This window comes from Pogoniulus pusillus, chromosome 1 (genome assembly GCF_015220805.1).
Source record: "Pogoniulus pusillus isolate bPogPus1 chromosome 1, bPogPus1.pri, whole genome shotgun sequence".
In the NCBI taxonomy this organism is placed as follows: domain Eukaryota; kingdom Metazoa; phylum Chordata; class Aves; order Piciformes; family Lybiidae; genus Pogoniulus; species Pogoniulus pusillus.
The window spans coordinates 48709108-48729318 of record NC_087264.1 but is presented as its reverse complement, the minus strand read 5'-3'; the positions used below and the strand labels follow the sequence as shown (position 1 = coordinate 48729318).

At 43.9% G+C, this 20211-nt stretch overlaps 1 protein-coding gene across 3 annotated transcripts in view; it reads left to right on the top strand.

Annotated features, from left to right (window-relative positions):
* The window catches only part of CCDC88C (coiled-coil domain containing 88C), a 119822-nt gene extending 105700 nt beyond the window's left edge, over positions 1–14122 (top strand). For all 3 annotated transcript variants that reach the window (XM_064151714.1, XM_064151705.1, XM_064151723.1), the window contains 7 exons: positions 1727–1816; positions 2566–2804; positions 6614–6796; positions 7188–7256; positions 8327–8395; positions 9155–9450; positions 11812–14122. In XM_064151714.1, the coding sequence (XP_064007784.1) occupies positions 1727–1816; positions 2566–2804; positions 6614–6796; positions 7188–7256; positions 8327–8395; positions 9155–9450; positions 11812–12822 (1957 nt within the window). In that variant the 3' untranslated portion in view covers positions 12823–14122. The remainder of the gene's footprint in view (positions 1–1726; positions 1817–2565; positions 2805–6613; positions 6797–7187; positions 7257–8326; positions 8396–9154; positions 9451–11811) is intronic.
* The last annotated feature ends 6089 nt before the right edge of the window (positions 14123–20211 follow it).

Genomic DNA, 20211 nt, shown 5'->3' with positions numbered 1-20211 from the left:
GCAGAGATGGGCTGAATACAAATATATGTAAGTGTATTTATCCACGTATCTGACATTTACCCAGGTATGGTGGAGGGACATTAGACTTAAATGACAAAAAGGTTCACTAACATCCACCATGCAAGTTAGTAAAATAAGCAGTCCAGAAAAACCATTCCAGTTGATGGATGGCAGAGCTCAGAGAGTGGTGGTGAATGGTTGCCACATCCAGTTGGCAGCCAGTCACTAGTGGTGTGCCCCAAGGATCAGTGCTGGGCACAGTCCTGTTCAATATCTTTATTGATGATCTGGACAAGGGGATTGAGTCCAGCATCAGTAAGTTTGCAGATGACACCAAGCTAGGAGCAGGTGTTGATCTGTTAGAAGGTAGGAGAGCCCTGCAGAGGGACCTGGACAGGCTGGATGGGTGGGCAGAGGCCAACGGGATGAGATTTAACAAGGCCAAGTGCAGGGTTCTGCACTTTGGCCACAACAACCCCAAGCAGCACTACAGGCTGGGGACTGAGTGGCTGGAGAGCAGCCAGGAGGAAAGGGACCTGGGGGTACTGACAGATAGTAGCTGAAGATGAGGCAGCAGTGTGCCCAGGTGGCCAAGAGAGCCAATGGCATCCCAGCCTGCATCAGGAACAGTGTGGCCAGTAGGACAAGGGAGGTTATTCTGCCCCTGTACTCAGCACTGCTCAGGCCACACCTTGAGTGCTGTGTCCAGTTCTGGTCCCCTCAACTCAAGAGAGATGTTGAGGTGCTGGAAGGTGTCCAGAGAAGGGCAGCAAGGCTGGTGAGGCGCCTGGAACACAAACCCTATGAGGAGAGGCTGAGGGAGCTGGGGGTGTGCAGCCTGGAGAAGAGGAGGCTCAGGGGTGACCTCATTGCTGTCTACAACTACCTGAAGGGAGGTTGTTGCCAGGTGGGGGGTGGCCTCTTCTGCCAGGCAACCAGCAATAGAACAAGGGGACACAGTCTCAAGTTGTGCTGGGGAAAGTATAGGCTGGATGTGAGGAGGAAGTTGTTGGCAGAGAGAGTGATTGGCATTGGAATGGGCTGCCCAGGGAGGTGGTGGAGGCACCGTCCCTGGAGGTGTTCAAGAAAAGCCTGGATGAGGCACTTGGTGCCATGGTCTAGTTGACTGGCTAGGGTTGGGATATAGGTTAGACTGGATGATCTTGGAGGTCTCTTCCAACCTGGTTGATTATAGAATTCTATGTGGCACTGTACTGTTGAAAGTGCTTTGACACAGTGCACAGGGAACCAAAACAGTCTTTAAAAGATGACATACTTCTCTAGTTACATGGAGCAAGCAGAGTAAAATACCCAGTTATCAGGTAGAGAAGAAGTTCAAAATATCTAAGGATCTTAACCTTTGAGTTAAGTGATCAGAGAATAAGACACATCTGTCAGTGACCTGTGACTAAGACCAAACAATCAACGAGTGAGTTTTCAGAAACAGAACAAGATTAATCTCAACATCCACAAGACAAGCACCATTCTGCTGCAGTTCTTCCACCTTTCATGCTTGTTGCACAAAGGTCACCCATCAGCAATTTTGGCAGGCTTTTATTTTACATTTGCTCTCTCTGAAAAATGCATGACCTCAGTTGGATTCTGAAGGTTATGCTATTGGAAGATGTTTCAGTCTCTTTCCTCTCTTGGAGGCTTGTAGTCTTCAATTTTTTCTTTACACTTAATTTGATAGAGATGGTTCAGAATGTGCTTTTCTCCCTCACAGTGATAAATTGAATGCCTTACGGAGACACAAGGAAAAACTTGAGGAGAAGATAATGGATCAGTACAAGTTTTATGATCCTACTCCAAAAAAGTAAGTCCCATATGGGTTCAGTTCTGCTATTTTATGGATTTGTGAAACTAAGAAAGGGCTCTCCATAAGTGGTGATAATAGAAATTTTGTCTGAAATACAGACAGTGTCATCTTCACTTCTGTCTTCGCTTTCATTTCACAAGTCATTCCCTGAGGCAGCAGAGTGTGTTACTGTTGAGTGCAATACCTCACATGGGACATTATTTTAATGCTGGAGTCTGAAACAGTATGGACTGGCTTGTGCCTAGCAGGGGGGTGGGACCCCCCAATATGATGACTAAGCAGCAGCAGGAGCTTCCAGAACTGCTCTTTCAAAGGGATAAGAGGTTAATCTGAGAGGAAAGACTTAAAAAAATAAGAATGAAGAAGAGCCAGGCTGATTGCTTCATACAATTCTGACTGATAGCCTCAGCAAAGACAGGGATTCATCTTTAAAGCAGTTTTCATTTCTTTCCTTCTCGGTCTGTTTCTGCAGTACAGCTTTTCACACTGTTAAAATGTCTTCTGTGGGTCCATATGTGCAGTTTAGATCTTTAGCAGGGAAAATGGCTGTATTTCTCATGATGAAGAAGTATTTTGACTTTGGGAGAAAATGGATCTCAGGCTTTGTGAAATTCATGCTACATCTTTCCAACTAATTCATGACAGTAAATACGAATATAGGATGATTTGGTAGTTCTAGCACAGCTGTAAACTTCACCAGGGAGTGTTTATTTTATGAATTCCATTCATAAAACCTACTTTATCAGGAAAAACCACTGGATTGGAGCCAGAGCCTTAGTCAAACTAATCAAGCCAAAGAAGGAGACTACAAGAGAACGGTTGAAACCAGCAGCAGAAAGCCCCCCGTGGCATTCTGAACCTGCAGAGACAGTAAACTCTCCATCTGCCTCTCAAAAACTGAAACATCAAGAGACTCAGGAAAGTAACTCTCAAGGGTCTAACTCTGTAGAAGAGAGAGAGAACCCTGGAAGTTCTTCAAACAAAGGTAAGGAAGGCCTAGCCTAAATTCATGACCCAAGCATTATTTTTTGAAAGGACTTAAAAAATCTCTTTGAAATATTTTTTATAGAGAGTATGTCAGTAGTCCATCACACTGGGTTTAATATTCTTTGGTTTAGTACACTAAAAGTTTTAGTAAGCAAAAAAATCCCTAAAGTAAAACAAAGGTGGGAAGTTCTGGTTTATCTGGAGTTAGGTTTGTTCCTTTTATGCAATCCTTATCCTGTCAGCCGCTGTATACAGTTTGTTGATTTGTCTGAATGTATCATATGTTACTAAATAAGTTGGTGGAAATATTTCATTTGCTGGGATTTTGCCACAAAAGAATTGTAAGTTGGACCAATTTAAAGTTGGTTCATTAGCAACTGCTCTTTAAATGGATGCTTGCTGGACACTGCCAGGAGATGGCGTCCACGCGAAAGAAATAACAAAAGATGCTCATTTTTTCGTCCTCTAATTGACTTTGAACTAATCATTCTCGATGTAAAATTATTAAATGGGTTTTTTGAACATGGAAGATGGAATGATTTCTTGGTTAGTTAGTTCATACAGAGTAAATCATGTGTTCCTGATAATGAGAAATTTAAAAGAAAGCTACTCAAAATAAATAGTCTGATCTTTAGTAAAGGTAATAGATATCTCAGGTTTGGTTACTCTCCTGAGATCGTTGTCCTCCAGAAATACTTCTGAAGAAGCAGTTTTGAAATTAACTAACAATTAATATCTTTTCACTGGGGAGTGTGTCAAACAGAAAGGGAGCAGCTGTTGTTATAGTCTAGTGCAAGTGTCTATCTGGATGAAGTTTTTGTGTTTTGACTGAGTTTTACGTTTCCTTTCTCCATTCTAATTCTTAGAGGTTATTGATTTACTTACAATAGAAAGGTATGTCTCGGATCATCCATGTGATTCTAGGAGATGTTAAGTGTTTAACGTGCATCCAAAGTTCAGCCTGGGATTTTGGGCTTAAGTTATCAGAGAACAAGGCCCATATGTAGTGCCGGAGATAACAGAATTTCTCAGGGGCTTCATTCTTTTTAATATTAATCATACTTATGCTGAGCTGATGAGCATCAGTATTAAAGACTAGAAGGCATCTAGGAAATGGAAGTATACCTTCATCAAGTGAAATGGACACCTACTTTGGTTTAGCTTAGTGTGGGTGATGTAACAGTAGTTTCTTCATGGATTTACTTAGATTTTATGTATATGCATTCGTCTATGCATTAATCTGAGTCCACTTAGATATGCATTAATCAGTCCTCCAGATATGTGCATTAGTCTTTGTTTACCCTGTTTCCTTTTTACTGGCTGTGTAGCCTTTAGTCTGTTTTAAGATACTTTAAATTTTATTTACAAGGGGTTTTTTACCTTTTTTTTTTTCTTTTTCTTTTTGGGATACCTGGGTGATAACAATTTAGCTGCGCAGCGCAAAAAGATTGCCTTTTTGAGAAGCAAAATCAAGGATAAAGAAAAGTCTCCTAAGTCTCCATCGAATCATCAACCTCTCTCTAATCGGCTCCGGTTCTGGTCTTCTTCCGACATCCCATCCTCTCCTAATGAACCTTTTTCTTTCCTGGAATTGGGAGATTTCTAACACCTTCTCTTTAGCATTTATCTTAATTTATTTCTGACAAATATTTTAAACAAAAAGCAAACAAAAAAAAAAAAAACCCACCTTAATTCCCATGTGCCCTTAAAAGAACACACACCTTCATAGCAACACTCAGCATGTCTTTAAATACAAGCACAGAGTAGTGAACATGGACTTAAGTTTTCCTGTAGAAGATGAATCACTATTGCACACTCTGGATCATTTCTTCAATGCAGCACATTCTTAGGGGACCTCATGACACTCATTTTGCGTATGTATATTGGCTGTGGTGCATGTTCTAAGTGAAGTTGCTGTGCGCTTCAATATTTTCCTGCAATCACTTACTTGCATCATGTCCAGTTCGTGTGGAACTGATTTGCTGTTGCTATGCTTTCTATGGTGTTGCAGTCCTGCTAAAATACAAATCTAACAGTTAAGCAGACTCAGTTCCAGGAGGTTTTTTTCCGATATTCTGTGCCACCACATGCTAAAAAAAGGCAGGATTTTTAGCATCTTTGTCTGCTTTTCAGTAGCCTAGCTTTGAATATAGAGTGGAAGTTATTCTCTGCAAAATATCTTTGACGTTCGCATTCAGACTTGTTGCTTCGCAAGGTTTTACACTTGCAGCTATGAAAATTCATCTTGAATCGAGCTAAGTTTCCATTTCTGATGCTTCGGTTTTGACAGATTTGTTTTGGAGAAGAAAGCAGATTGCCAGTCTTAAGGCTAGGACTAAGCTTCATCATGGATTTGTTGCCCAGATCTCTTAATGTCCGACAGTCACAAGCTGATGACTTCTCAAATGAATGCGTGGGTCCAGTCCCTGCCTTGTTAGAGAAATGTATGCAGCATGGGCAATACATTATAGGGACCTCAGCAGAAGCTAAAAGATCTCATCTTCCATTCTTACTATAAGAATTGGCTTTCTGTGGCACAACCAAGCACACTGGCACACCAGCCTGTTCTTGCCTATTTTGGAATTTGTAGAGAACATTTGTCTCCAGGGCAATTACTAATTCTGGCATCTTTGCGAGGTGTTAACTGCATCTACAAATTCAACTGGAAATACATTTGCATGTCAAGCTTTAGCCAGTCATTAGCCCTACAGGCATGCCATAAACTTCAGTGCTGAGAGAAGTTGCTGGCTCTGTACTACCGAGCTCTCACATAGACTGTGAAAGAAGCGTTGTTTCTGAAGTCAGCTTTCAGGAGCCATCTGGGATGGCAGTACCTTAGTCAGTTTGTCTAAGAAAACTTGGCTGCTGCTCTGTGCTTTGAACTGTCTGCCCGTTGTCTTGGCAAGCTGGGTTTATGACCACTGCATTCTACTGTGTTTTCAGCATGTAGTTATTACTACTTAAGCAAGTACTTCATAGATATAAAAAAATAGAATCTTCGTTTCATTAAGGGTATTTTCTATAGTAACTTCTATTTCATGTGTGCCTTAAAATGCTATATTCACATTCCAAGAAACAAATTAACCTACCTCATCACTAAGAAAGGTGTCTTCAGCTTTATGAATCTAAATAAGATTCTGGAAGTGTTTCTTTGGATTTCTTTTCTTTTTTTGGTGTTGTTTTGGGAGGTTGGTTTGTTTGGTTTCGTTTTTGTTCTCCTGCCAAGATCTCAGGACTTCCACTTAAAAACATCCTAAGAACAGCAGAGTTTTAACCTTGTAAAGGCTAAGCTCTTGCACCACAGCAAAGATCTAAACCTGAAAGCAATTAGCTTATTGTGCAGATCGTGCTAGATTATTTCCAAATCAGCATTATTTCTCTTTGAATAAGAGCGTGACTGCTGTCACTCTTTCCTTATTTTATTCCTGAAGTAAGTGCTTATAAAATGTACCTGCAAGGAATAATGTTACGAGAATTTCACACCTCACTTATCTTTTCTACATTCATGTCTTTGCTCCTTTTCTTCCTCCTTTCATGGTAATTGTTGCATGTATAATATCAGCCCTCCCACTGGCACTAAGCGGTCCTTGTCACTCCCACACTTTTTAGAGAGCACACATGATTGAAAAATTGGTGACAGAAATTTCCTATCCAATACTGAACTGTTTATGCAGAAGCTTGCAAAACCACTGCCTCTGTTGTGCAGTTTCTTTGTGCCTGCTTGTCATGTTTGTATGGGCAGATGAATACAAATCTCTTAAAGCTATTTTTCATTTACTTGGATTTATTTACCTCTCTCCCCCTCAGTTCTAACGGACCTAAAGCAGAAGAGGAATTCCCATCACGGAGGCAGCAATGACAGTGTTGAAGTCTCAGCAGACTCTGCAACAAAACACTGCTGTGCAGAACTGGGTCCCAGGACTTACTCAACCTCAGCTATTCATGTGCACACTTCCACCCCCATCTCCAGGCTCCAGAGCAGACCAAAAGGTGTGCAGTGAAGTTGACAGGCCAGCTCTTAGTACAAATCAGGCTACTTTGTAGTTTCTGCTTGGGTGAAACATGACTTCCACTAGCACTGAAGTACGAGAACAGAACACTAGTGTTTTCATTCCCATTTTACCTGCTCAGTAGTTTTGTTGATCAGATACAGTGTTTTCTCACTCTCTTAATGCTATTAACTTGGATGTCAGTTCTCCCATGGTTCCCTGTCCAGTGGTTCACAGCTGTGCTTAGAAGATGGCTGCTTTCCCAGTCTTGATTCTATAAAAGTCTCTTGATCGCCTCTGTCTTCTACACTGTTAAAATGCACTGGAGACTGACCTGAAAGAATAACCTTCCTGTGATTAATACTGGCTTCTAAGTATTTTGTTCTTTCCAGGCTGTGATTCAGAAGATAATCTATGTGAACAGTCCCCTGAGGTAGAGTTCACAAACACCAGACAGCACGGTAAGATTGTGGCATATGCCCTAAACCTCTACCTTGACTTGCTGCATTGTGTCCATGTGAACTGTCTCGGAGTGTCAGAGGGAACTGGCATTGTTCAGGCTCAAGAAGAGAAGGCTGAGAGGGAAGACCTAATGGCTCTCTACAACTACCTGAAAGGAGGTTGGATGAGGAGGGGGGCAGCCACTTCTTGATGACAAGCGACAGGTCTAGAGGAAATGTTTTCAAGGTACACTGGGGGAGGTTTAGGTTGGATATTAGGAAATATTTCCTCACTGAAACGGTTCCCAAACATTGGAATGGTCTGCCCAGGGTGGTGGTGGAAGTCACCATCCCTGGGGACATCCAAGTGTGGACCCATCATTGCTGGGTTGAAGATTGGACTGGATGATCATTGAGGTCTCTTCCAAACAGTTATGTTCCGTGGTTCTGTGTTAGGTGCAGTAAGACAACACCATTTTGGGAATGTGGGGCTATGGACTTGTATTTTTCTGGTGAGATGTTTCCAATGGACTTGTTCAGAAAATAAGATTTCAAAACCAACGTCACCTTGTCCCAGCAACATTTCCTACAGATGTGTTGCTGATTTTTCTAAGCAATGTTAATTCCTTCCTTGAGAGAGTGAATCAGCAATAAAAAAACCTTGGGCTTGATGCACAGCAGGACACCAGTCCAGCACTGCCTGCGTAGAGTTTTGTGGAAGATGTGATTAGCAGACTGGTTACCAGTTCTTTCCAAAGAAGCAAACTGAGACAGCAACTTAGTTTTGAAATTCCTCAGTATTTACATTACTTTGTTTATAGCTGCTGTAAAAGCAGAACCCAGAACATACTACTTGTCTGCCAAAAACAAGTGAGAAAAACAAGATGGATCCTGAGCAGCTTGACTGGAAAAATTAAAATGGCTTCTGCTCTGCACAGACTTTCACATCCTGTGTATATTGTGTTGTTAATGTTTTCAAAGTGACTTTGTTGCACAGGTCCTATTTTCAGAAGGCAGACTGCAGCCAAGTCTTTTGGAGAATCAGAGGAACTTAAGATCTGTTTGTTCAATACTTGTTTTGTGTTTTTCAGTGTCCAGGCCAAACAGTTTGGAGAGTAGTAGAAATGCTTCCAGCAGTAGTTCACCTCTCAATTTGAAAGGTAAAGCTTTCACAACTGAATTCTGACAAACAGGAACTGAAATTCCAGGAAACTGTGTTCAAAATGCTGTTTGCCTTCCAATTAAAGTTGAAGACTGTTGTTTTTAAATTGTAGTGATTATGCAATCTGGATATGGCTGTCTTGGGAATCGAAACTGTTGGCAAGAAATGGTTTTCTAGGACTGATTGTGGCAAGGAGTGGCTTCTAAGGCAGGCAGTCTAGTTTTCTTTCAGTCTGACTGGCATCATATTGTGGGAAGTATCAGGCCCTCTTAAGACTCTTTTTACAAAAAGGCTCAGCTGTTCTTACTCTGCACACAGCTTGTGTGTGCAATCAGTGTGCTCCAGAGAATTGGGGTTGCTGGAATTGTGCATCCTTCAAGAATGCCAGGAGGTCTGGCATTGTGGAAAACATCCACTTTGTGCTTTCCCACTGCCAGGTTTGGGTTCTCAGATCGCACACAGCCAAAACTGAGCAATCTTGTAGTGGCACAGAGGTGGTAAAGAGGGACCCTTATTGTCATGTGTTACTTGTATTCTTTGCACAAGTAGTTGAGCTTTTTTAACACAGGGACTTCAAAGTGTGCACTGTAAGACATTTATTAATCCAGATTTTTCAAAGTTCTGACTGTCCTGAGTTATATGGGAGATGAAAGTAAGGTAAAAAATGCCACCTAGTAAAGTTTCTACCTCAGTGAGAAATCTACTGAAATGAGGGAGGAATAACAGTGTTTTTAACGATATTTGTGCTTCTCTTCAGGTTCCTTAGATCATATCCATGGTAGGACTGAGAGTCTCAGCAGTGAAGATACAATGCCAAGTAGAGAGGCACCGGCCTTGCTCCGAGACACCTATCCTTTCCACTCCGCTTCTGTCTTAAGCCCTAGCAATAGGCATGAGTCGTCAAACAGGAATGGTTTGATATCTTATGATCCACCTCATAAAAGTGCTTCATCCCAGTCTTACACAGGCAGACAACGGTCTGCCTCACCTGGCAGTGAGATAGTAACTTTGCAGCAGTTCTTGGAAGAGAGCAACAGACTGTCCCCACCAAGCGTAAGTAAATAGAAACAGCCCATCTCAGATGTCAGAAAAATGTTCAGAGCTGATTCATGGGAATGAGGGCATATGGAAACAATGGCAGACAAGAAGATCCCTGTTCATATGTATGAAACATGGAGAAAACTATGAATCTCCTAAAATAAATGAAAGGGTTTGAACAGCTAAGGCAAGGTGAACTTCCATACAGCACTCTGCTAATTTACTTTGGTGTATCATCTATGACAAGCTGGGCAGATAGTTCATTGCAAACACAATACATTGAACTGCTGGGGCTTTTTAGCATCAAGCACTTGTCACCTAGGTTTTTGTGTTGTGTCATCAGTTCTAAGATCCAGGTATTTTTATTGGTGAACTGATGGTTTCTGGGTAATTATCACTTGCTAAGTCTGTAATTAGAAATTAAATCTAACAGTACTTTTCAACTGAAGTGCAGATTATTTACTTGTTAAAACCATCTCCTAATCTGAAAGAAAAGAAAAGAAAACATTTGAGAGCAAGTCCTTGATGCTTTCTTTTGCCATGCCACATGTTTGTGTGCGGACTGGCACTGTTCTGTTGGTTCAGTGACTGCAAGAACATGAACTGCTTTGTCAGAAATTAAATGTTTGCTTTCAGATGACATTTGTCTCTTACTGCTCAGACATGCTGTACAGCAGTGAGGTGATTCAGTACTGAGCACATTAATATCTTAAGAACAGTTCACTGACAGATGTTTCTGTTTTCATTAATGCCTCAGTAAAAGTATTGAAATCAACGGAGTTGTACCATTTAATGGCATCAGTAAATCCTGGTCCTTGGATTTTCAGAGCAAGGTTTAAGCATACCTCATATTCCCTTGTTATTCTAAATATAATTCTTAGCTTTTACAGATGTTTAAAATTTGATCTTTACTATTTTGTCTGTAACTACCTGACCACATTTCAATTTTTACTTACTCTGTCAACCTCGTTCATTTTCACCATCAGCACAGTTTAAACAAGAGTGGATTTATTTAATGTCAGCAGTTTCTTTTAGAAGCTAATGTGGTGCATCCTTCTTGTTACTCCCTATGTCCTTCCCTCTGCCAGAAGTCACTCAAACTGGTCCTTAGTCTTCATGTCTTGACAATATGAGGCACAGAACAGGCAGGAGAAATAGATCTACTTCACTCTATGTCCCCAGAGTATCCGTTGGTCTTGCTGTGAAGACATCTCCCAACTTACCACAGCTTTTGGAAGCATATTAATACCTACAGAAGCATACTGTAACTCCTAGCTATTATTTTAAAGGCTGCCAGATCACTTCTATTAATTGCTCATAAAGTATTTCCAGTGCTTGTTTAGAAATGTGTGGTTTTGGAGGACTAATGATTCTGTACCATTGATGTGCATAGCAGAAGTTTGAAGTGAAGTTAAAAATAACCCTGACTCTTTAACATTAAGTTGAGCATAGAAATCTTTCTGCTGCACTAATACTGTTGATGGTGTTCACTTGTTTTATTACTGGAGGAAATAGTTGGAACACTAGTAAAGTGAATATATTTTAACATATACTCCCTAGAGAAGAGTAAAGAAATGCACTCTGTGATCTTGTTTCAGAGTTTTTTTGCAAAGATGGCATCTCTTAACTGTTCTGAGCACACTTCATGCTAATAGTCCAGTGACTGCTTGTCAGGTATCACTGGTTTTGGATTGTGTGGACCATTCCCAGGAAATATTCAGTGTATATTTTTTTTTTTTACTGCCAGATTAACTGGCTGACTTGAAATTTGCAAGTAAATTGTAGGGAAGAAATAATTTCTCCCTTTTAGTAATTTTTTTTTTGGTACATTCACTGTCTTGTACATGCTGCTTTTAAGGTGACTGGAAGAGGTGAGGGTAATATGTGGAGAAGCAACAAACTTCCTTGTAATGATAGCACATCTCTTTAAGGTATTCTCTGCTGTTACATCCCTGAAGTTAACAGAAGAGTATTACCCAGATAAACTTTTCTGGAAGATGACAATCATTGATATCTGCTGATACCAATAGCTGTCACTAATATGATATTGATGTTACAGTGAGAGCGGCTGATGTGAAAGGATGCAGAAGAGATTCTGCCCAGGTTGCAAGTGAGATTAAATTTGTCACATTTAAGACAACCTGGCAAACGAGGCTGTCATGATCTAATGATGATGAACATGTTACTCCTTGGTTTGGATTTATACCCATCATATTTGTGTCTTCTGTTCCCCAATTCAAATATAAAATCTATGTGTGTGTTTGAGTTGAATTAAGTGAGAAGGGAGATTATCTGAAAAAAAACCAAAGCTGTACATTTTTCTTTAAACAACAAGTTTTGTCATTAATGTGGTGTATGCATATTTTTTCACACCAGGACACCTCCAGTAACAGAGATGACTTGCTCAGCGATTATTTTAGGAAAGTAAATGAGCCCTCAACTACTGGGAACCTACTGGTTCAGCCACCGAGAAAGGAGGCTGCTAAGATGCCCACCGTTGTTGCTCCAGCTGTTAAGATGACTGTCGCCAATGAGGAAGGAAGAATGGCTAAGCCTGGAAATTACATGAAACAAAACATCAGACAAGTTGAACCTGAGCCTCTGGCAAACTCACAAGGGTCCCTTAAGCTTCCTCACACACCACAGCACCAACCTGCCAGTGGGACACGGCAGGTGGCACAGCCTCAGCAGCCTGGAACCTCAAGCAAGAGGAGTACATCACTGAGCAGGGCATTTAGCTTGGCTTCTGCAGATCTGCTTAGAGCCACTGGCCCAGAGACGTGCAGGCAAGAGAGCCCACAGAAGCCAGCAGCAGACCTGTGTGGGGGCAAGGATGCTGTCAGTCAGACCTCTAGGGTTTCTGTGCCAGTGAGCTCCCAAATGATGTTAAGAGAGAGGCCACAGTCTGCAAAGGTGGCAGGTTCCTTCCAAGGCGTTGATTCCCGTTGTCGGCAGCTTGATGCAAGGCGCCTTTCCCTGGCCCCACCGAAGGATGAGAGGCCACTCTCCTTCCATCAGTTGTCTGCCTCTCCCACTGCATCTACCAGCAATCTGAATGTGCAGCAACAGGAGCATGTGAGCCCTGGGCAACACTACTCACCTGCACCACACACTCACCCTAAAGTCAAACCCAGACCAGCCCCTCACATTGGAGAGGTGGCCACAGTGGCCCCTGCCAGAGCTGTGTCCAGCAGCACTGAGAGAAATGCTTCTCTAGGGCAAGGCCCTAGTGATGCCCTACTTACCAAGTGTCAGGGTAAGCTGCCAGAAGGCAGTGCAGGGGCTATGGAGGAGCCCATGAGAGGAAACAGCTCCAGCAGCACTCCTGGGTCTTCAGACCTCCAGGGGGACCAGCAGACAGTTTGGTATGAGTATGGGTGTGTGTAACCTGCAAGCACAACCAGGATTATGTGTGTCCAGGTAGCATTTGGCTAGACTCTGTGCCAGGTCTTAAATGACATCGTCTGCATGATGTTCTGAGTGTTCTCTGGGTACTGTTCTCTAGGTGCACAAAGAATGATTACAAGAAACAAGGAGCAAAAACTCCAGCCCTTCTTTTGACCCTACTGTGCCTAAAAGAATGCAGAAGCCTGACCTAATCTCACAGCAGGCTTGGCACTACATGTGCTGAGGATTTCCCACTCCAAGAGAAGATTAGCAGGGCCCTCTGTCATTGCTGCACTGTGCACCCCTTCTATTGGCATTTAAGAAGTTTCACAGATTGTGTGTATGCTGAACTGAGCCCCCCCCTGGATCGATAAGTAATTTAACCACACTAAAAAGGTCATGTAAAAGCCAAACTTCTCCCCCAAAGACACTTGGCATAAGTAGCCTAAAGAGAAAGCAGAAGAGCAGAAGTGTGTGTCTTTATGAAATCAGCTAATATCAATTCTTCTTGCCACAGCCACATTTTGTAGAGATAACCTCAAGGGTTACATCTTTACCTTCCCTGCTGGGGCTATCTGTATATAGAGGCCAGTGTCATTACCACACTGTCTTCATTACAGCTGCAGTTCAGTAGATCCTTGACTCTACAAGCCAAGTGGTATTGCCTTTTGAAACTTGTTTTATCTTTTATGCAAAAACTGGAGCTTTCAGGGTAGATGCCATTTAAATTGCAAAGGTGGCATCTTGTGTACAAAATTGTCTTGTATGTGTGTATATATATGAAGTTCAACTACTGTATAGGAGTGCTGTGTAAATTGTATAATTACATCCTTATATACACAACAGCCCACATCCTAAGTGAAACGTGGGATTTTGTCTCTTAGAAGTGCTTGTTTATGTCTTCAAGGACTTGACTCAACCTAGAAAGCAAAATGATTTTGTATACATGTGAAAGAAATATACTTTTAAAAAATCTATTTATGTGCAAAGAAGCTCCTTGTATGTTTTTGTCCAGTGTCATCAACTCCTTATGTATATATGATCAAATGTGTACCCTTATTCCATATTTGTAAATCTGTTTTTCTTGTCATAGACTAAATCCTAAAAAAAAAAAAAAACAAAACAAAACAAAGAGCCCATAAAAAAAAGCCCCCACAATCATAAAACTTGCTTTTCTGGTTCTGATCTAATCTAGTAAAAGCTGTGGCTGATTCAGCTGAGGATGTTTTTGGTATCTAGTATGTAGTAATGTCATTCTGGAAACTACAAAATTGTTTATAATAAAGATTCCAATAAAATAGATGGATTATGTACATTTTCCCCCCCCCCCTTTCCCTTGAGGAAGAAACCCAACCCATGATTCCTGGTGCCAGATGTATGAGAGCTCTCTGTGATAGCATTGTGTAAGTCTCCATATTGATTTGCATCACCGTGAGCAGCACAAGGGGCACCAGAAAGCTTTCCATTTGACTGTAACCTTTTTACTGAAGCCCGTAGGAAGATTGATCATGCAAATGAAGTGATCCAGGTCACTGTAGCATCAAACCATTAGATTTCTATGCTTTTCTGACCATTCCAGACAGTGCCAGGGATACTGTTGGTTAACTTTCAGGGTGCCGAACAAAAGTGAGGAATTCCTGGTCTTTGAGCATGAAGATAATGGCAAATGAAGCTTTCTGGTATCTCTGCTGTTTTAATTGCAAGTCATAGTTTGGCAAACGTTTTTAAATGAGGTGCAGTACAGCAATTTTATAACTTTGCCTGTGGTTTTGGTAAATGGAATTTCTTCCAGAATTCCCTCTCAATCCTGATGGTTGCCTAGATAACCAAAGGTGAGAGTCTGGTGCTTCTCCTTTGTTTCAGCTCCTTTTTGGAAGCATGTGCTTAATTTTCCATCAGGTTGGACTGCTGAGGGATTGACTGAGTTAAAAGTACTGTAGATCTGCTCTTGCTGTAAATGCCTGTCCAGGCACTTATCCTGACATTTTCTGAGTTCTTTACAATGATCTGCTATCATTTCCTAGTGACTATGAGTGAAAATGTATGTCATGTTTACATAGTGCCTTTCAGATACAGGATATGGCATCTACCCAGAGGGACCTGGACAGGCTGGGACCTCATGAAACGCAACAAGGCCAAGCATAAGGTCCTGCACCTGGATCGGTACAATCCCAAGCACAGACACAGGCTGAGTGGCAAATGGCTGGAGAGCAGCCCTGAGGAAAAGACCTGGGGGTCTGGGTTGATGAAAAGCTCAACAGGAGCCAGCAGTGTGAGTGCAGCCCAGACAGCAACTGTGTCCTGGGCTGCAGCAAGAGAAGTGTGGCCAGCAGAGCAAAGGAGGGGATTCTTCCCCTTTACTCTGCTCTCATCAGACCCCACCTGGAGTACTGTGTGCAGTTCTGGAGCCCCCAACACAAGAAGGACATGGAACTGTTAGAGCGAGTCCAGAGGAGGGCCATGAAGATGATCAGAGGGCTGGAGCACCTCTGCTATGAGGACAGGCTACAAGAGAGAAGCCTGGAGAAGAGAAGGCTTCAAGGAGACCTTATAGTGACCTTCCAGTATCTGAAGCGGGCCTACAGGAAGGCTGAGGAAGGCCTATTTACAAGGTCTTGTAATGACAGGACAAGGAGTAGTGAGTTTGAACTGGAATAGGGGAGATTTGCACTAGATGTTAGGAAGAATTTCTTTACAGTAAGGGTGGTGAGACACTGGCACAGGTTGCCCAGGGAGGCTGTGGCTGCTCCCTCTCTGGAGGTGTTCAAGGCCAGGTTGGATGAGGCCTTGAGCAACCTGTTCTAGTGGGAGGTGTCCCTGCCTATAGCAGAGGGTTGGAACTGGATGATCCTTGAGGTCCCTTCCAACCTAAACCATTCTGTGTTAATGTTAGGCAAATTGTACGTGGAACAGCTGTTGAGGCACACAACGCTTTCTCAGGGCATGAAGGAAGATTTGGGTACAGGTGTCTGTCCTGCCAATGTGCAGCCAGCCATTTTGCAGTCTGCTCAACTCATCAATCATTTTCAGCTCTTTGATATATGCGGTGGCTCTCAAATCAACATTCTCTCTGGTGGGCTGGAGCACCAAGTGAGAAATGGGGTGGGTGAGAGAACAAGGCCTGCCTGCAACTAAGGTGCTTCTACTCTTTGCCTTTCCAGGGTGCTCAGAGCAGTCATCAGAAGGATAAAGAGGCATTTTGGCATGTCAAATCTAGCAGGTGAGAGAAGTCAGTTGTCTTCAGAGAGACAGAGCGAGCAGCAGCTGCTACTGGGCAGGGAGAGCTCCTGTGAGGTACTGGCTGGGGTACAGGCTGTGGTCGGAGTGGCTGAGAGCAGCCAAACAGAAAGGGATCTGGGGGTGCTGATTGATACCCGCCTGAACATGAGCCAGCAGTGTGCCCAGGTGGCCAAGAGAGCCAGTGGCATCCTGGCCTGCATCAGGAATGGTGTGGCCAGCAGGAGCAGGGAGGTCATTCTGCCCCTGTACTCTGTACTGGTTAGACCACACCTTGAGTGCTGTGTTCAGTTCTGGGCCCCCCAGTTTAGGAGGGACATTGAGATGCTTGAGCGTGTCCAGAGAAGGGCGACGAGGCTGGGGAGAGGCCTTGAGCACAGCTCTACGAGGAGAGGCTGAGGGAGCTGGGATTGGTTAGCCTGGAGAAGAGGGGGCTCAGGGGAGACCTTATTGCTGCCTACAACTACCTGAGGGGTGGTTGTGGCCAGGAGGAGGTTGCTCTCTTCTCTCAGGTGGCCAGCACCAGAACGAGAGGACACAGCCTCAGGCTGTGCCAGGGGAAATTTAGGCTGGAGGTGAGGAGAAAGTTCTTCACTGAGAGAGTCATTGGACACTGGAATGGGCTGCCCGGGGAGGTGGTGGAGTTGCCGTCCCTGGGGCTGTTCAAGCCAGGACTGGACGTGGCACTTGGTGCCATGGTCTGGCCTTGAGCTCTGTGGTAAAGGGTTGGACTTGATGATCTGTGAGGTCTCTTCCAACCCTGGTGATACTGTGATACTGTGGCTTGCATGCACTGCTAGAATAGGTTTTTCTGTGAGGGAAAAGTTGGAGGGGGCAAGAGCTAACTGCCAGGCCATTTCAGGCTTCTCGAGTCCTCTGAAGAGGAGGCTCTGGAATGAAATGGTGGCCGTTTCGATTTGCATGAGTTCAGAGGCTCCTCTGCGTTGTGCCATGCCGTGTGGGGCGGGGGAGGCTGGCCGGGGTGCTGCGCTGGCTGCAGCCGTGCACCAGGGAGAAGGCTCAGCACCCTGAGGAAGCGCTAGGCTGCGGCGTGCGGGCGTTCCCCTGCTGTGCAGGGCCGAGGCTGCCGCCGCCTGACATGGCGGGGAGCGCGCTCCCTGAGGCTGCGCGGCGCTGCTAGGGTGCGTGGCGGCTGGTGCCGACCCGAGCCTTCGGTCATGCTCGGTAGTGCAGCGCTTTTGTTTGTGATACACACGGAGCATTCATTCTCTAGGTCGCGTTTTCTACTCGAGGAGAGATTTTTGAAGGGAACCCCACCCCAAAGGGGCCGCTCAGTGGCCAGTAGGTGTCTGAGAAAGGCAAGGCACTGTGTGCCTTTGGCACGCAGTCAGTTCAGTGTGCTCAAACTCTGAAGTAAGTGAAGCTGTTTGGCATAAGGAAACACATTCTGTTTAAGACAGCATTCCCCGCAAGACGATGGTGTTCGCTTGAAGAAATGGCTGCTGTGAAGCTTGCTTCTAGGAGTTTGCATGCTCTGCAGTGACGCTGTCTCCTCAGCCAGCAGTCTGAAGCCTCGGTCCCTTACAGAGACACTGTGTCATGGAAACACTTCCTAGTAGGTGTCATAAATATCAGGCATAAACCTGCGTTCATGCAAGTTAAGGCTTTAATAGAGTTGGCAGGAATCAAGCAATGTACAGGCCTGGGTGCGTGGGGAGGCTCTGCTCTACCCTAATGCACACCTTTTGTTTTCAGTTTTCTCTTTTTATATCCTATTCTATTACATATTCATTACTGTGAGAAATATATCTTTGATCCGATCAATTCGTGGCAGGAGGCCCAGGACAGGGAGGAAGGGAGGGTTTGAATGGAGCTGCACTCCTCCTTGCACAGCCATCACAAAAGCATACACTTGGCTTATCACAGTATCACAGTATCACAGTATTATTAGGATTGGAAGAGACCTCACAGATCATCAAGTCCAACCCTTTACCACAGAGCTCAAGGCTAGACCATGGCACCAAGTGCCACGTCCAATCTTGCCTTGAACAGCCCTAGGGACGGCGACTCCACCACCTCCCCAGGAGGTGAGTGATACAGAGATGTGCAAATTTCCTCATTAGGAAGAGTTCTGTGAATCAAGCTACATTTTTATTTCTTTTAGGATTTTTAAGGAATTACATAATAACCTATATGAATAATATGCCCCCTAGACAAAACTGAAAGGAATTATGATAACAGCAATAAATAATTAGAAGCTAGAAAGCTTGGTGGAGGAGTGAGGCAGGTGGAAGAGACAGCCTTCATGCATGAGCAAACAGAGGACTAGTTTGGAGTTCACGGAGCGGACACTTGAAGGAGACCCCTTACTTCATCCCTGAAGACCACCAGAGGGACCACCGAGTCAAAACAGACATGCGTGGAAGAGACACCTCCCATTCTTAGAACTGATAAGCAAAACCCAACCTTTTCTTAGAGTTAGTAATGAATATGTAATAGAATAGGATATGAAAAGGGAACACTAAAAACAAAAGGTGTGCATTTAGGTAGAGCAGAGTCTCCCTGCGCACCCAGGCCTGTGCATTGCTTGATTCCTGCAACTCTATTAAAGCCTTAACTTGCATGAACCCAAGTTTATGCCTGTTATTTATGACAATTACTAACTCTAAGAAAAGGTTGGGTTTGCCTTATCAGTTCTAAGAATGGGAGGTGTCTCTTCCACGCATGTCTGTTTTTACTCGGTGGTCCCTCTGGTGGTCTTCAGTGATGAAGTAAGGGGTCTTCCTCAAGTGTCCGCTCTGTGAACTCCAAACTAGTCCTCTGTTTGCTCATGCGCAAAGGCTGTCTCTTCCACCTGCCTCACTCCTCCACCAACCTTTCTAGCTTCTAATTATTTATTGCTGTTATCTTAAGCCAAGTGTATGCTTTTGTGATGGTTGTGCAAGGAGGAGTGCAGCTCCATTCAAACCCCCCCTTCCTCCCTGTCTGTGGCCTCTTGCCACAAATTGATCGGCTCAAGAGAGCCAGTGGCATCCTGGCCTGCATCAGGAATGGTGTGGTCAGCAGGAGCAGGGAGGTCATTCTGCCCCTATACTCTGCACTGGTTAGACCACACCTTGAGTACTGTGTTCAGTTCTGGGCCCCCCAGTTTAGGAGGGACATTGAGATGCTTGAGCGTGTCCAGAGAAGGGCAACGAGGCTGGGGAGAGGCCTTGAGCACAAGCCCTACGAGGAGAGGCTGAGGGAGCTGGGATTGTTTAGCCTGGAGAAGAGGAGGCTCAGGGGTGACCTTATTGCTGTCTACAACTACCTGAGGGGAGGTTGTGGCCAGGAGGAGGTTGCTCTCTTCTCTCAGGTGGCCAGCACCAGAACAAGAGGACACAGCCTCAAGCTACACCAGGGGAGATTTAGGCTGGAGGTGAGGAGAAAGTTCTTCACTGAGAGAGTCATTGGACACTGGAATGGGCTGCCCGGGGAGGTGGTGGAGTCGCCGTCCCTGGAGCTGTTCAAGCCAGGACTGGACGTGGCACTTGGTGCCATGGTCTAGCCTAGAGCTCTGTGGTAAAGGGTTGGACTTGATGGTCTGTGAGGTCTCTTCCAACCCTGATGATACTGTGATACTGTGATATATTTCTCACATAAGTATTCTTCAGCTGTTCCTCAAACTTGAGATCTGATAGTGAACAGACCCTTTCTGATTCCAGTTAGTTGAGTTCAGAAGATAAAATCAGAAGAAGAATTTTAACATAGCATTTACTCTTTTGTACCAGGAGAAGCTCCAAATGTAAGTGCATTGTAAAAATGGCCAATATGCAGCTTGGAGAAATGATGCATCAAGGAACACAGTGTGGTTGGAAATTACTTCTGATCATCCAGATGGTTTAGGGCATATTAGAAAGTCAAGCAAAGATAAATGACCATAAGACAACATGGAATCAATTGCTAGTTCATGTGAAATGACTGCAGCCTGGATGTTAAATGCATGTAAATAGATAAACACTTTTACTGGGGGCAGGGGGTTAAATGTGAACCCAGCTGTGCTGTGAGAATTTGATTTGTGGTTTTGAATTTTTAGATGAAAAAGGGAGGGGGAAATAGCTGTGGTAAGCTTCAAGGGAAAAAAAAGTATCCTGACAATTGCTTCTCAGCCTATCAGAGTCATGGAATATCAGATTCTGGTAGCACCGGAGA